The 17,053-nt window shown below is 40.8% G+C and overlaps 3 protein-coding genes across 4 annotated transcripts in view; 2 read left to right on the top strand and 1 right to left on the bottom strand.

The window, feature by feature from the left end:
- cpamd8 (C3 and PZP like alpha-2-macroglobulin domain containing 8) overlaps positions 1-8,963 on the top strand; it is a 38,981-nt gene extending 30,018 nt beyond the window's left edge. The window contains exons 38-44 of the mRNA XM_058638030.1: positions 2,106-2,180; positions 2,297-2,402; positions 2,610-2,720; positions 2,799-3,011; positions 4,535-4,609; positions 7,338-7,539; positions 7,813-8,963. Of these exons, the coding sequence (XP_058494013.1) occupies positions 2,106-2,180; positions 2,297-2,402; positions 2,610-2,720; positions 2,799-3,011; positions 4,535-4,609; positions 7,338-7,539; position 7,813 (783 nt within the window). The 3' untranslated portion in view covers positions 7,814-8,963. The remainder of the gene's footprint in view (positions 1-2,105; positions 2,181-2,296; positions 2,403-2,609; positions 2,721-2,798; positions 3,012-4,534; positions 4,610-7,337; positions 7,540-7,812) is intronic.
- A 1,391-nt stretch (positions 8,964-10,354) lies between these two features.
- cimap1d (CIMAP1 family member D) lies at positions 10,355-13,082 on the top strand. Of its 2 annotated transcripts, XM_058638032.1 has the most exons (5): positions 10,355-10,981; positions 11,058-11,113; positions 11,798-11,908; positions 12,215-12,328; positions 12,595-13,082. In XM_058638032.1, the coding sequence occupies exons 2-5, from the start codon at positions 11,074-11,076 to the stop codon at positions 13,080-13,082; spliced, it is 753 nt and encodes a 250-aa protein (XP_058494015.1). In that variant the 5' UTR covers positions 10,355-10,981; positions 11,058-11,073. The 2 variants fall into 2 exon arrangements, with proteins under 2 accessions (XP_058494015.1, XP_058494016.1); XM_058638033.1 differs by having other exon boundaries at positions 10,355-11,113.
- Positions 13,083-13,133: 51 nt separating this feature from the next.
- Positions 13,134-15,351, bottom strand: cks2 (CDC28 protein kinase regulatory subunit 2). Its single transcript, XM_058638034.1, has 3 exons — positions 15,126-15,351; positions 14,567-14,694; positions 13,134-13,675 (listed from the first exon to the last, which is right to left on the bottom strand). The coding sequence occupies exons 1-3, from the start codon at positions 15,182-15,184 to the stop codon at positions 13,632-13,634; spliced, it is 231 nt and encodes a 76-aa protein (XP_058494017.1). The 5' UTR covers positions 15,185-15,351; the 3' UTR covers positions 13,134-13,631.
- Between the last annotated feature and the right edge of the window lie 1,702 nt (positions 15,352-17,053).

The raw sequence follows: 17,053 nt of genomic DNA, 5'->3' as shown, positions 1-17,053 counted from the left end.
TGTCTCAGGGTCAGAGGTCATCGGTCCTCTTTATGGGCCCACAAGACTAAACGCACTCACCTCACCGGGCCTCATAGGACACTCGCCTAGAGAAAGCATTTACAGAAGACAGTGGAAATTGATTGACATATTGTATTAAACACAGGACTGAATAGAAAGAGAAACAATGATGGAATGTATGAGTGAATGTAGAAGTGACCACACTGATGACGAGAAAGCAAAAGCCATTTTAAGGGCTAGATGCAGGTCGGCTCCACAGCCACCCATCAGAGGCTTGTCCCTCATTACTACACAGTTATAGGGCCTTTAGTTGGCAGGCTTCTACCACTACAAGAGCTACCTCTCTGGCTACCTGGGGAGATGTTAAACACACACTCACTGACATGCATACATATACCGCTGTGAGCATGTCCGCTGAGGCTGACCTGAGCTGCACTGGCTAACAAGCTCAGTTTACGGTCCTGCTGGCCTCCCTTGGAGTTTTACTGCTGCCTGCCCGACTGCCACTTACATTCCTCAATTTATGGTGGCAAGCTTGGCCACTACAGTCATGTCTAGTTGCTTTCATGGATGCTGTAGTCGTGAATGATTAGGTCGATGACAGACTGGGAGCTAGCCCAGCCATGGCTTCCTACCGCCGTATATAATGAGCTTTAATGACTCAGGGAACATTGTGAGTAGAACACTGGAGCTGGGGGAGTTCATTGCCATTTTTTAGTTACAAGATTGACAAACAATACTTGTGTAAACAGAGAGTATAGTGTGTGTCTGTGTGAGTCTGCGTCTGTGTGTGTGTAAGTGTCTCGGTGGCGCCAGCTCAGGCTGAGCACCTCATAAACCCCTGCTGTCCAAAGGCTGCCACCTTTGACAGTATGAAAACCCCCCTGTAGGGGCAATTAACGCTGTTGGCTGTCTGTGTACACATTCAAATGTGCAGTAAACAGCTTCCTCATTACTCATTCATACATTGACTATTTGAGCACAAGGTTAAAAATAAATACCAGCAAATAAGTATGAACATCTAATCAGGCCTGAACACAGAACAGTTATTGTCCCTTGGTGATAATGAGTTCAGCCACGTCGATGATTGATGACCTGTACGTTTTCATCCCCACTGTCATGACATTGCATATGGTTTGCATTCCAGTTGTGGCTCACAGAGCACCTTCAAATGTAGACCATGTGGATTCTGACAGGGTGGTGAGAGCCTGTACAACGTAGTGTATGAAGTCATGAACTATACACGTAGACAACAAAATAATTTACGACCACGGAGATTCTGCAAAATGGGATTCTCTTTAGTGCGTTCAAATGGCTTATGAGGCTCTTAAGAGACATTAGGGATGTCCAGTGGTTTTGTTTTATAGTAACTCATTTATATTTCATCCTGGGATTGTTAAAAACTGATTACTAGGATGTGGAGCTGTCCAGTTCACTGTGGTGCTGATTAGTGTTAATGTCCATGTCTGTGGCTAGTACTTATGTATTTTATTATGTGTGCCTGATAAAACCAATGCAGTCTAATACAACAGGTCTACAGTACATACTGTATAATGTTCTGTTTTTGAGAGGTTTTGCTTGAATGTTATGGAAGCTGCATTTGTTGGTACTGTTGAATTGTGTTCAGATAAGATAAGATGTGTTAGTCCCATGGTGGAGCACAGATGATAAAAAGGTATGTTAGTAATATTAAGCAAAAGGTAAAGAAATATATCAAATATTAATACAGTAAAAACTGAAACAGATGTTCGTAACCAGGATATATACAACCTGGTCATAGTATGTACAGTGGGAATCAGTTATTATGTAATTGTACTAATGTTTACATGTTTATGTCCATCTCATTAATATCAATGATAGAAGGCTATGAAATGCAAACATCTGCATTTAAATGAAGATGTTGTTTTAGGGGAGTATTCCAAAGTACTTACAAATATAATGATTCACGAGGTAACTGAATCACACCTGCACTTATGATACAGTATTCTATTCAACAGCACCTCAAAGACAAAGTATGACTGGATTTGGTTCAGTCCAGTTCTGTGTTTGTGTGTGTGTGTTTTTCTACAACCTGAACTTTGCTTACTTGTGTCTTCCTTTAATAGCTGCTGATGGATAAGAGAGTGGGTCTGAAGAGATACGAGCTGAGTGGGAGAAAAGTGTTGTTCTACTTTGATGAGGTGGGTGTTAAATCATTGCTGTTATGAATGTCCATATTTGAATATTTCCTTATATCTGTGTGTTTCTGGATTTCTTTTGGAAGCATTTTTCATCTGTCGCTGTTATTACTTCTTAGATTCCCAGCCAGTGTGTGACGTGTGTGGCCTTTCAAGCAATCAGGGAATACATTGTAGGCAAGACGGCGCCTGTTCCGGTCAAGATCTACGACTACTACGAACCAGGTGTGCCCTTGATGAATATTTAAAGTACAGCTCTTCAAAAAGTTATAAAGCAAGAAAGAACGTCTGCCTCGTCATGATTTATGATGGGGTATATCTGTTCCATTTTATCTGTAAGTTCATGACCTAGTCGTGCTGAGCATCACCAATGTTTTGCGTGTATGTGTGGATGTGTGAATGGGCTGTTGTGGGTTACTGCTTGTCATGCAGCCTTCGAGGCGACCCGCTTCTACAACGTGAGCGAGAGCAGTCCGCTAGCACGGGAGCTTTGTGATGGGCCTACCTGCAATGAGGTGGAGAGTTCAACCAGCCAGTGGACAGGTGGCACTTCATCTTTTGATCCATTGATGATGCAAAGCCACCGCAATTTCCTTTAATCACTTCTATATATCTGTGCAGGTTTTGTGCAAGCAAACCAGTGCAACAATGTGTTCGGCTGCCTGGAAGAGGAGCAGTTTGAGCGTTGCACTTGCTACAGAGACTGCGGTTACGATGGGGAGCCAGTGTGCGGATCAGATGGGCAGCTCTACCAGAACCAGTGTCAAATGGAGGTGTTTGCCTGTCGAAATGGGACTCGCATTAAGCAGGTCCCGATGTCCCAGTGTCCACACGGTAAGAGCTCACGCACCACACGTTACCTCACGTCATCTGAACTTCTGTCTTTCTTCGGTCAGGCTCAATAATTCACTCATACAGCTGCTTACACCATTGTAGCCTGGTTAGAATTCTCACTCTCACTCACTCATCTTGGGGGGACAATCTCAGCTGACATAGTGTGAAAGGCGGGGTCACACCCTGGATAGGTAGCCAGTCCATCACAGGGCCAAAGTGTGGTTAGCGACTGAAGAATGAAAAACCACATCTCACATATTATCAAATATGGGACCATGCTTGGTGGTCAAGCAGGAGGTGGTGTTTTCTTCCTGCATTAAAACTATCTGTAAATACAAATGTTTACATAATGTGACTAAGACTGGAAAATGAATAGCTTTTTCTGAATTTAATGGAACATCGCTGTCAAGTCAGGTCAATTTAATTTATATAGCATCGCAAACACAATTTGCCTTGAAGGGCTTTACATTGTCCTCACATCGAGTGAGGAAAAACTCCACAGTAACCCCTGTACAAGGGGAAAATGTGTGCGTAAACATACATTTAACTGACCCGAGCACATCTCACACAACTGATTGTTTATGGAAGAGCAGAACATGAGCATCGAATGAGTGAGTCTGATTATCATGCCAACACAGCTCGACTTGGATGAAAGAGATGAATCTCTTTGATGTTTGATGTCTCCTTAGCCATTAGCACAATCTCAGTGCTAATGGTTTGTGTTTTCAATCCACTAATGTTCCAGCGTAATTATTTTTGCAAGGCACTGTACTCACACTTATCACAATATATTTCATTGTTGATTATTTTCTTTTTTGTCTTTTTTTTTTTGGAAAGAAACAAGTGTGTGTACATTCTTACACCGCTCTTGTGACATTGTGTATTTTCCTCGCCACAGTTGTTTGGCCTTGCTTTACTATCTGTGCCACTGTGTCCCTCTCTGCGTCCCTTGCGCATGCATCTAAAAAATGTGTGTCCATGTCTATGCTCATCCGTGTGTGCCACGATCTGAGCCGTGGAAACAGCTGTTCAGGTGTTGCGATCATTACTGGAGGACTTTTCTGCCCGTCGCACCTCCCTCCCCTCCCAGCCCTCCCTAACCCACCATCCCCTCCACCCTCTCCTGCTCCCTGCTGTATTACAGGGCTCTGTCCAAATGACAGAGTGCTTTTGTCCAGCCCTTTGAAATCCTTGTCACATTCCTTTCCGACGCACAGCCCAACAACAAAGGAGCCTTCATGTTGTGGAGCAGATTGGGACAAGACATAGACAAAACTTTGGTAGTTAAAGACCTCAGTTTGTGCCATGCTGTGTAGATCATCAAAAGAATCATATGTTTGCCTTGTTTGTTTGTGTACAGTTGGGGGGGGGGGGGGGGGGGCAATCCTGCCACCATTTCCCCCATTTGGAAAAAGAAAAAAAAGACAATTTGTTTCCACACATGGCCACTGAGGATTTTAATGCAAACTAAGTGGGGTGGATAACGCTTGTTTGTCATTAAACTTGTGTGTCTGTCTTTCCAGTGGAGACAATGGTAGAGGACAGACAGCCAACAGCAAACCAGGAAACTGAGCAGCCCTCAGTGCCTGTACACACAGGTAACTTCATCTTCCACCACACTATAAATAGCTTTGCATGACCTCCCATCTCCTCAATGCACTCTTTGACCTGCTGAGCCCAAAGGTGCCAAACAACAGAGACTAAACCGAGTGGCTTTTACTTTATCATCATCACCATCACTGTTGACCTTTTGTCAGGAGTCTAAAGCATTTTGTATCTGCGTTCAATGAGAGTTTCTGTGTCCTCTGATTTTACATCGAAATGTTGGCATGTGCTAAATATGATAGCATTTTATAGTGAATGTGTCCTTTTTTATGTGGGGTTTTAATCTAAAAGGGTGAGAAGAAGAAATTGTGGAAAAAATAGATAAAGTGATGTCTGTAGATAGATAGAATATCTTCATTATATTGTACATTGACATCGGATGCAGTCCTACCAGTTCTTTCCTGGAAATGTTATTTTAAATCTACATACATGTTCCAAAATCATACATGTGTTCCCATCAAGTGGTAGAGTAATAATAGCACTGTATGGTTAGGATAACATTTCTAAAATAACACATCTGATGGTGGCCTAAGACAGGACTGTAGATCACATGGTAGGTGAGAAACCCCCCACATCACGTCTACGGGCTCTGTGATTAATAGGTGGATAGGCTTCACACTGCAGACCTGATTGTTGCTGTGCCATGAGCTTAGAACCGTCGTCACTTCCAGAGAGGCTGCCAGAGAATTCCTGAGAGGATGTTTGGCTGCATGTGGAGGGAGGATGTAGCTGTGTTACATTTGGCAATAAAAACATTAGGAGGCCCTGCAGTCAATCACCGGTTGCACAAGTGTGTTTGCTGCACATTTGTATATGTGTATTTGTATAGACTAAGTGTGTGTGTGTGTGTGTATGAGTATGTACTTGTTTTTGCTACCTCTCAATGACCTTTTCTGGCATAAACACTGACCTTGTCAGCGCCAGTAACCCTCATGGAGACCTTTGACAAAGACACTGAGGAACTGGTAAAGTGCATAGGTTAAGGTTAGTGTTAGGCATTAATATTATGTGTTTGTGTGTGTATATATATATATATATATATATATATGTATATATATTGTTAGGTATAACGCTTTGTTGAGGCTGAAAATCACAGAGGGTTTTCATATTGTAGGAGAGAGTGTGTCGGTCTGTGGGCATATGTGTCTGTTTATACACGTGTGTGTGTGTGTGTGCACATTATATCAAACTGTATTTGTGTGTGTGTGTGTGCGCGTGCATATGCATTTGAGTACATAACAGCAAAACTGTGTGTGTACATGGCTCTCGTGGGCTGTGTGGACCAATTGTCAAGCAAAACTATCTTTGTGAGGACATTTTGACCTTGTGTGGTCAACACAACTTTAATGGGCTTTTAGAGGATTGAGAGAGAGGGAGGGAGAGAGAGAGAGAGAGATGTGGCACAGCCTGCACTGACTTGTTTCCCAGCCTCCAGCTCACACACAGAGAGAGAGAGAGAGAGAGAGAGAGAGAGAGACATTGAACAACTGAACAACTAAGGCTTCAAACACACGTACCACAGGAGTACTGTGATATACTCAAATACACATGCATACAAACACACATACATATATAATGTGCACACACATGTGTATAAACATACAAATATGCCCACAGACTCACACATACTCTCTCCTACAATATGAGAGCTGTAAAAAACACGTATCATTGTAAACCCTTAGAATGTTGACAACACGCTCACTGAGTGCACTGCGAGTGTAATAGGTGAAAGTGGGTTGTGCCAAGGAACTGACGATTTCCACTGCAACAGGGAGGAAGCACTGGTATTAGCTTCCATGTGCAGACTTGTCTTATTGGTGAACCGGAGGATACAGTATGACACACACACACACACAGACTCCCAGGCTTCATTTTCAGCTGCTCTTGTTCTGTGTCTGGTCATGTTAAATTCAGATTTCCCACTTCATGAATCAAATGTTTAAATGATCTTGTTTGATAATGTGGCAGGACGCCGTGCTAATGGTCTATTATGAGTTTAACAACCGTTAAATCATCAGCGTGTGATTGTAGAGGACTCACAATAAATGCATATCTTAAATGATAGTTTATTGAAAAACTAATTTCCATGCAAATAAGGTGACTTTGAAGTAACTTGTACTGCATTTTAAGTATGGAAGGACCCCTACTGTCACTGGCAGGGTATTGCTGCTGAAGACCTTACATTTAAGATGCATGTCCACATGACACCTAACATTTAAATCTTTTAGCAGCTACAAAATTCAATAAAACCTTAAATCTGATTTAGATGTAGAAATTGATGCCTGCAACTCACTTAGAATAAGGTTTTCCTCTGGGTCACATCGTCTTTTGCTTTAATTTCACTTTTTTTAATAATCTGGGTAACTGTAGATACTTATGGTTGCAGCTTTGCAGGTGGATTGTTCATCCATTGTTGCTGTAAACAAGACAGGTCGTGGTTGTTGTTGTTGTTGTTGTTGTGTGATTCTCCTCTTCATGATGCACCAAACATTTTCACTATGGAACAGATGTGGACTGCAGACAGGCCGGTCAAGCAAACACAGTCCATACTCTGTCTATGAAGCCATGCTGGTGTAACTTGTGCAGAATGAGGCCTGTCTTTGTCCTACTGAAACAAAACGTGTTACTTTCAGTTTTTATTACATTTTAAGAAAGCAACTTTTCTGGAAAAGTCTTTCGTACATCACTGCATGCCTTCAATGTCATGACTGATCTCTCCAGGTGAAGAGGACCAGGGCTCCATGGCAGAAGTGTCCTACTACTCCTATGAATACGACCCAGATTCTGATCCTTTCCCTGCTGATGCAGACGGAGGGGACCGCTTTGACCTTCATGAAGGTGGAGGGGATGTACAGCAGAAAGTGCTCTTGCCGGCAGATACCCAGCTTCCCGCACTGGACACAAAAAACACCCCTGAACGATGGTATGAGCCCCCGTCATCATTGTTTGTGATTGCTTTTCTGTGCTACTGGATTTCTAGCCTCGTTCCACTGTATCATTTAGTTTCTTGATCTTATGAAACTAACTGAGGTTCAGTCTCTCTTTTCAGAGCACTTAGGTTTGCAGTAGACTCACTTAAAAGCATTTAAAAATGAATTTGTCCTAGATATTTGATCCTTGGTTTCCTAAGGTTTTCACCGTGTCTGATATCCTCTTTTACTAAATGCTTGTTTTGTTCCCCTTTTGTCGTCCACAGAAACCTTCACAGGGTGAAGCATTACCCACCTCCAAATTGTACATTATTTGTGAATATGCTAGTGAATGGAAAGAGAAGAGGGACTCTGGAGTTGCTCAGCCTGAAAGGAGGAGAGATGGTGGGGTCTGGGGAGTGACAGAGTGTGGCTGTGTGCGAGAATGTGTGTGTTGTTAGGTGTGAGATTGTTTTGAATGGTAGAGCAGATGCATTTATATACTGTGTGTGTGTGTGTGTGTCTGTGCTTGGGTGTGAGTGTGAGTGTGTCCTCCAGACTTTTATTTTTCTTCTACAGACTCCTGGTCACCAATAGGCACCATAGCATCCTCTTGTTATTCACTGTACTGCCTTTATAATCACTAGAAGAAATAATCAAGTATTTATATTTGTAATTACACCTGACTTAAAGCAAAATATTTTGTTATATTTTCTATCTGTGGTATTTATTTGTAGCTAGAAGTCATATTATTATTATTTTATATTTCATTGTCATTGTCTGCCATACACTCAACGTTTTGCCCTCGTTATTTTTATTTGTTTAAACAACAGGATACCTTTCGTGCTATCAAAGGCTTTTCTTTTTTTCATAGCAAGCTTTAACCCAATTATTGAAATGTTTGATGATATTCTGGTGCTGGTATCCTGCTGGAAGAAGACATATGCAAACCATATGCTTTACAGAAACATAAGCTGAAAATGTTTTTCATTCTTGAGATTTTTGGGGCGTTTTTGCCTTTTATTACACAGCACATCAGAAATTGACCGGAAACATGCGGAGTGAGAGGGGGACAGAGCTGCAACAAAGACTCAAACTAATGGAATTTACAGTTTCAAGACAAGAGATGTGTCTTTTCACCAGTGGTGCACCAGCTGACATGTCATGAAACTATTGTATCAAGACATGGACATCACTTGCTCTCAAGTAGTCACCTTTTCACCTTACCTACCTTGAGATTTGATTGTACAGTTCATAAGCTATTGTTTTTTTTTTTTCTTTTTTTGTCGTTACATTTTTTTTGATCAACTTACAAAACAAAAATCAAGAATGAAGTTATAAATTTGTGTAAATGTACCAAATTTGATTCAACAAAGCCCAAATTCATGTCAAATATTGTGCTTTCTAAAACAAACAAGAATAAAGTTTGTAAACAAGGCAGGGTTGTAGTTTTGTGGACAAAACTTCCTACATTTAAAGCTGCTGTGCGTAACTTGTTTTTGTTTGTGATTCGGCCTCTCTTAGATCTTGGTAAACAAAAACAATGTGACATCATACATGTGTGCGTATACAGCAGCCGTGCAGGGGCGGGCGGGCGGCGGCGACGAGAAGCATTTATCCCATTAAACTGCTGAACGACCCTGTTGTTTTGTGCAGAAGAATTCACTTTCTGTGGGAGCTTCTTTGTGTTTTCAGTCATACTTTAACCTGTTTTGCTTTACTTCAGTGTTCAATGTTGCTGTTGCCTTTAACCGTTTCGACATAAAACAAATCCTATCCTGTGTGCAGCGTCACAGGAATGTCACATAGGCTTAATCAGCATTGTGTGAACTGATCTGAAAATGTTTTGAATGTGAAAAGAAAAAAAAAAAAGCATTTGTTTGTTATGCACTGGAGTTTTAGGTCTTTTTCTCAGGCTTAATAAATATCTTAACTCACTTTTTGGAGCATAGCATCTGGGCTAAAGCGGCTCCACTGCAGCGCTTTATCAATCTTGTGTTGCTCCATTTCATTTGAAAGGCCAGTTAAGTCTGGAGATGATTTCCTGCCAGCAGTGACACAGCTCTGCTGCTTCAGAAGGCCTTTTGCTTTGATAACTGACTCCCTGACCTCTGGCAAGCTGCAGAGTTGGAGACAGAAAGCAGAATGCACATGTGTGTTTCAGTTCCTGCACACTGTACACATGCCAAAGCTTGGATGTGCATATTTTCTTTTGTGTTTGTGTTTGTGCTCACACCAGATTTTGGGTTACCAAAGCAGCAGCAGCAGCAGCCGCTTTGAGAGAGTTAGAGCCTGTTAAAGTTTAATGTTTGTTTTGTCGTCAGCCCTCTCAGTTACTGTGGCCTCTGGCAGCTCAGGCCTTTAAACAAGTCCTTCAAATCCCAACTACAAATTATCTCTGGGATTAGCAGAGATCAAAGAGGGCTAAACTATAACTGCATCGGGGTAATCGGTTTGACCCTACGTCAAAGATGAGAAACCAGAGGGTGGTGAGTTTAATTTCCAGCAGTGTTGTCCAGCTGTATGTTGTCAATTTATGACCAGAACATTTGGGGCCTGCTGTAACTGCTCCAGGTGTGCTGCACTGCATCTGACCCCACATCTGTGTTAGGGCTTTATCTCTGCAGTCGTGTGTCTGGTGGAAGAAAATATGCATACGCACAATACACAATGCATCGCTTCACCTGGAGAGATCAGGTTAGGTGGGAACATGGACGCAAGGCAGTCCTGTTCATGCAGTAAAATATACAGTATATGATTTTCCTGCATTGTTTGTTGATAAATAGATTGTGAAAAGCTTTATCCTCAGTATGAGTCTAACTTTGTACCCGTGTCATGACAATAACCCAGCAGTGCAGGGGACCTGGCTGCAGCAGAGTATCCACAGCAGTCTCCCCGGCAACTGCATGCCTGGCTGAAGAGTGATATTGGGTCTCCACACTGTGATGAGCAGAAAGAGTGAAAAGAGAAAGGGGGGAGAGGGGGATTGTGGTTTCATGGTTTGCAGGGGGAGCTAGCATTACATGAGAGTGAATCGGAGTGATGACATTGTTCCTAAGCCGCCGAGTGAACCTATACATCTGCCACTGTGGAGGAAGGGCCATTCACCTGTCTGAGCCGCTGCTGATGGAGCAACGGGAGAAAAGCACAAACGGGCAGAATGATAGAACCCTATCCAGTGTTGAGTCGGCTCTTCTGTTGGCACTTTGATATGTATTATAGGTCTCGGGTTTCCTGATTGTTCCAGAGGAAATTAGAAATTGATTCTGGATCATTCTGGGGTCTGAGTTTCAGAATTAGTCTAGGCATAGGGAATGCTGGATCCCAGATAAACACAACTTTTTTTTATACATATACTGTGTATATTTGAAGGCCGAGCACAAAGGTTGACATGGATTAATCTGTTAAATGTTTGAATTTCCAGCCTTAGGTTGGGCTGAAAGGGAATTACACGCGGTAAGTTACAAACATGATATATCTTAAAGTATTTGTCTTCTTTTGATTAAGGTGTGTGCATTTTTCACCATTTAAGGGCATCTGCAAAGTCAATGGAGAAAAAATATCCAGCAATTGCAGGAAGAGAAAAAGGTAACTCTATTGAGGAAGAATGAAGGATGTAATTGTGGGAAAGATATATATATTCACTGATTGTGTGAACTCATGTGGTGTTGGTGGTTAATTTGGTACGTCGTCATTTTAAAGAGGAACACTGACCCCAACAGAGTGGAGGATTTGTCAGTGTGCAGACTTGCCAGGACTCGCTCTGTTCAGTAGAAAAATGCTCCCACCTGTTCAGCTCTGTGTGCTCAACATTTCAATGCTGATGTCATTTTTCTCCCTGTGTGATGATGTTGTGTTGCTGCTGCCACCTGCAGCACCACCCTGCTCTGGTAGCCGTATATGTCTGACTTTGGTGTGAATAGGAGACCAAATCAGATTCAGTCTTTTAGTTTATTGCTGCAGGGCTCTGAGATGCTACACATGCTTTAATAAATCAAATTACAATTATTTAAATTGAGGTAAATGTTGTTGTTTTTTTAAGTGAAGACAAATATTACTGTACTACACTATTACTATACTATAACAAGTATTCCACATAACCGTATTCTATTCAGGCACATGAAGCTGCAGCTGCATAATTTAAAGAAGCATTTCTTAATGAAATTCTTCCCAACTGCAAATCTGTGTAATTATCGTACTGCTAGTAAAAATAATGGCACATCATGTATGTGAAATGTGCTCTGCACATTTGTGACATTTCTCCTTTTCTAGGGCCAGGTCCTGGTCGCTATGGGCTTCCTCCAACCATTGGATTTAATGGCCATGACTTCACCAAACTAACAAGCCCTGCCTACTCTTTCCACAGCAGAATGAGTGACAACCGTGAGCCACTTTCTCTTATTATGTTTTGAAATAAATAGTTTGTTGTTGTCTTACTCAAAAGTTCAGTGATTACCATTTATAAAACAACCATGAAGTATTGCATGAATATAGAATGCAGAGGCTTTGTCAGTGCAAATTGGTCTTGTCAATTTAGAACCACTAGGGGGAGACAATGCTTCATTAGTTATTTTTTTACATTATATAATGGGAACCTTGCCAGCCTTATTTGAGGCACAGCATAGTCAACTCAAACAGAGACAAGAGACAGTATATCAAACTTATAATAAATGTCTACCTTCCTTACAGTGTATGGTGTGAACTGCAGTCCAGGGCCTCAGTATTATGTTGATGCAAAAATCACTCGCTTTGGAAAGGATGGCACTCCTGCATACTCCATGTTGAGCAGAATAAAAGAAAAGAGTAAGTTGCTACTTTTCCATTAGAAGTAAATATTTCATGTTGGTGCATATTTTTCTTGAGATCCATTTTATATAATTTGAAAGTGCAGCCTAATTAACACAGCTTTTTATTTAAACCAAACCCTTTACGCCGATATACAGCAAAAACACAACGCTTGTTTTTGACAGTTCTGTCAGCTGCTGCAACTTAAACTCAACCCCAAGTGTGCTCTGCCATATGGTGCCAGTTTGTTGCTTTGTATTATTCAACTGTATTCCCTTCACTAGAGGAGTTATTCCAAACACCTGGACCTGGTGCATACAGTCCTGAGAAAGCCCCACCATGCAACCTTCAGCGCAGACCCCCATCCTACACAATGGGTTCCCGCACTCAATACCGCAGCATGGACTCAGTACCTGCTCCTAACAAGTATTCTCTTCCTCCACTCATGGGCCCTCAAGTCCCACACAAGCCGGCCAGTGCAAGCTACACAATATCAGGTAGTTACAGCACAGGTGGACCATCTGTGGATTTAGCAAAGACGCCTGGGCCTTGCAGGTACAACACTACAGACCCAGGAGTGTATTTGCGCCGACAGCCAGCATTTTCCATGCTGGGACGACACAGCTTACCCAAAGATGCCACCAAAAAACCTGGTCCTGGAACTTACAATCCAGAGAAAGTAACGGTTCACAAAGCCCGGGCCCCGGCTTTCTCTCTGGGCATCAGACACTCCGAATTTGTCACCCCACTAGTTGTCAATGTTTCTGACTAAACTATCACTTGAAGTAAATGATAGAAACATAACAATGCAATGACAGGAAAATATAAAAGAAAGCATTTTATTTTGTTCATCCGGCAACAAAGCACTTGTAGAATCAATCATGACAATAATATTTATAATACCTAGAAATAATATATATATGTACATAACATAAGAATAAAGAACATAAACATGTTCAAACACAGAAACCCCTTCAAGGAAAAATGACCTTAAGAAAAACATAAAATGCTATGCCTGTATGACTCAGTAAATAATCATGAAAGAATGGTGGAAATCAAAACACATTCAAAAACATTTAAGTGTACAATTGACAGGCAACTCTTCACCATATTAATTTTAAGGGTAACATTCACAGTGCAATCAAGATATTTGCCTCTCATTACCTCTAAAAAATTGAGGGACTTTGAAAGAACAAGAAAAGCACAATACAACTAAGGGAATTCTACACAATTACATTACAACAAATGTAGAGATGTATGAGGGAATGAAGTATGGTCCAAAGACGAAACAAAGCGGGCAAAGATGATAACAGGTTTCCATTTATTCCTTTGGGAGAGGCCTTCTGAAAAGCAGTATGTGTGGCTCTAGAGTGAAAAACAAAGAATAATCATATCAGTATCATCTACAACATACAGTGGATAAATTGACAAACACACAGCCGTGCCTCAAGTAGTGCAACGATTTAATAACACTAATTATCAACAAAATGAGAAAAGCTCAATACACATCAATAAAAATGTTTGTGTAATATGTCGACACTTTGTGATATAGTTCTCTAATGTTTCACCCCCTTGTTTTCTGCCCTTAAATATTTGAAATGACAATTAACTGGTTTCCTCCAAGGTCACATGGGAGCAAAAATCCAACTATATGGCATTTATTATGATAATTACCAATATCCAACTTTTGTTTTTTAGATATCTTTGGTTAGTTCAAAATTTAAACAGTTTACTGACACATGCGAGCAGCTGCTAATGGTTCGGCTGTGGTATTTGTCTTGTTAAGCTAAATGCTAACACTTTAACTTTGAAAATGGTCTGACTGACTAAGTACAGATTCATAAAGTCATACATTACACAATTAACAGCGAAAGAAAGTGTAAGAACCAGTTGGAAAAACACAAAGATAAGAGATGGGCATTTGTATCGGTCAGTTACTAGTCGAAATCCCTGAATCAGATATTAACCAATATTTGTTACACAATTGAGAGAATTATGTACTTGAAATGACTCAGTACAAATGTGTTTACAGCTTCATAGTTCATAAATAGTCTAAAAATGATCTGCATCAGACCCAAAAAACTGGTATTGACCCATCCCTGATGAAGATAAAACAACCTTATGATGACATTATGCTGTGCTGTAAAGTAATAAAGTAATGATTGCAGCTGTTCATGTGTGTGTTACGTGTACTTCTGTGGCTTGTTTTTGACCAAGTGAGAACAAAATGTACATCTATCCTTCACGCCCCCTCACCTGGTTTGTGGATCATGTAGTGTATCCAGCCCTGGCTTTGTTGCACTCCCAGTCCCCTCCACTCATCTTCTGTCATCAGGTGGGACGAAGGCACCAGTTTCGACAGCTGCTTCGGAAGCACGACATGCCTGCGTAAAGACACGTAACACACCTGTAAGCAATCACGCAATCACGGCTGACAAAAAAATAACTTCGTTTCACTAGAGGCCGGTAAAGTAGCAACAGGACATTTGTAAGTATATGAATACACAAGGCCCAGTTCACAACGGTATATAAAAAAAAAGCAATTAATGTTTTGTTTCTGCTTTTTTGTTCACATTCAGGCTTCAACCCAAAGCAAACCGATTATAACATTTAAAACAAGCCCCCGTTAGCATAATATCAATAAATAGCTAATACGTTAAGTAAAACATACACAATAATACCATTTATTTTGCTAAATTACACACACCAGGCAGAAGTTAGCATTGCGTGTTTACGTTATGTTGAGCGACGCAGTTAGCATAGCTAATTTCAACGATCAATGCCTGTTAGCCAAAACGGCAGCCAATAAACAGACCTGTACTCGAAGAGCTCGTCGTTGTACTTGTCAGAATAGTGAATCTGTTTTTTTGACATCTTCGGTTGACGATATCACTGAGGCCCAAGAGGCAATACCGATGTTTGCGAGTGGTAAGAGGCGATTGTAGCGCACTGCTTCTCCGTACTTCAGGTCGTAATAAGCTGTTAGTGCTGCTGTCATCTGCCGCTGTTTTCTCCAACCACCACGATTCAAACCCCAACGGTTCCCCGCCTTCCGCGGATTGGTCCGACCAGGGGCCCGCCCTTCTACAAAGATCGTCTATGTTGAAAACACAAAAAAAGAGTCATTAACTCGGTTACGAAACGAGACACAAACAGGAAACATTGCTTGTCACAGTTGACCGTTTTTAGGCGATAATAATAATAAAAAAAAACACACCCATATTTCAGCTATTGTGAAAACATTTGGATATGTGCCATGTAGTAGTTGCTGGTGTTCAAACACAATAATCGAGCGGTATAGAACGTCTCCGGGCTTATTCGCTAGAACCTTTCTGACAACGTAGAAACGGACTCAGTGAGAGCTCTTCATCTATGTACCTGCCCTTGACGTCGAAGTTATGCTGCTCAAAATGTGCTCAAAAAAACAAACAGTGGCTCGTTCACTGAACTGCCCCCGGTACATTGCACTATACACGGAAAGAAATCAGATATTTTTAGAAAGTTACTCAATTATTGTACAAATGTTGCATTTGTAGCAATGTTTACAGTTCCATTGTGTAACAAATAGAGCCATGGTTCTCAAAATGTGGTATGTGTAGCACCTGGTGGTACTGTTCTACTGTATATACCAGTAGCTGAAGAATTTTGACTGGAGTGTGTAAATTGAAACAAATATACACAAATAAATAAATTAAAGTAATAATAATTAGAGTCACCTGATCTCTTGCTCCACCTTAATTTCGCTATACAAATGTGTGAAGTATATGTGAAGAAGAGGAGGACAGAGCAAATTATCTTATTGAGAATAAATCTGCCTTCTGTGAAAAGTCCATAGCTGACTTTGCTCAGCCTATTTACACCACTGTACTTTAACGTTAGCGTTAATTGTGTTGCTTCTACTGAAATAGAGGATTTGTCTTTACATACCAGAAAAATGTCTTTCCCCATTTGCATAGTAAGCTTCCACTCTAAAACTCTCTTTTGCTGTTTTTTTCCCTATTCAGGCTGCTGTAGAAACATGGCTGTGCAAGATGGCACCCTCTAAAAACAAGGTCCTTGCCACAAATACATCCCAATGAGGCAGAACCTCATTTCTGACCCAGTGGTTAATGTTAGAGGTAAGGTGTGAATTGTGGGTCGGAGTTTGTATGTCTACAACCTACATTTGGGTTTTATCAAAAGCATGACCCATTCACACTGCAGAACTATCATTAAAATAATATTATTCTATGTATTTAATTGTGCATGCTTGTTGATTTTAAAAATCCAAAACAATTAACTGTATTCTTTATTTTTCAACAAAGCGTTTGTGACATTATATAAGGCTACATTGTGAATCACTCAGCTTTACATTACGTACATTTCTTTTAGGCCTTATGTAAATATCTTAAGTCAATTATTAACAATGCAAACTATCTTCTTACATTTAACCAAACACCATCGTTTGAGGTTTCCGTCTTGTAGTTAACTTATGCTGTTGTTCTAAGATGTAATTGTTGTTTTCAGGCTGCTAATGAGCGGTGGTGTATTCACAGCAGGATTTGTTCCACTCATATTATGCAAAGCACTAAAGTCAGGAGGTAAAAATGTTAACTCTTCATGGTCAGAGAAATTCGCTAAACTCTAACTGTGTGCCTGAAATTGTGGTATAAATATACTGTACATTTAAACCTGGAAGTACTTTTAAATAGTTCTATTAAGTCTAGGTCTAGTCTATTTTTAATACATTTATTTAATGGGTTT

This window comes from Solea solea, chromosome 9, assembly GCF_958295425.1.
Source record: "Solea solea chromosome 9, fSolSol10.1, whole genome shotgun sequence".
Classification (NCBI taxonomy): Eukaryota; Metazoa; Chordata; class Actinopteri; order Pleuronectiformes; family Soleidae; genus Solea; species Solea solea.
This window is presented reverse-complemented; position numbering and strand designations above follow the sequence as displayed.

Coding starts and splice junctions, on each gene's coding strand:
- cimap1d (XM_058638032.1), top strand. CDS start 11,074: ATGGAGAAAAAATATCCAGCAATTGCAGGAAGAGAAAAAG. Junction 11,909..12,214: donor CAGCAGAATGAGTGACAACC/GTGAGCCACTTT, acceptor CCTTCCTTACAG/TGTATGGTGTGAACTGCAGT. Junction 12,329..12,594: donor GAGCAGAATAAAAGAAAAGA/GTAAGTTGCTAC, acceptor TCCCTTCACTAG/AGGAGTTATTCCAAACACCT.
- cks2 (XM_058638034.1), bottom strand. CDS start 15,184: ATGTCAAAAAAACAGATTCACTATTCTGACAAGTACAACGACGAGCTC. Junction 14,695..15,125: donor GACGAGCTCTTCGAGTACAG/GTCTGTTTATTG, acceptor GTCTTTACGCAG/GCATGTCGTGCTTCCGAAGC. Junction 13,676..14,566: donor CTACATGATCCACAAACCAG/GTGAGGGGGCGT, acceptor TTTTCACTCTAG/AGCCACACATACTGCTTTTC.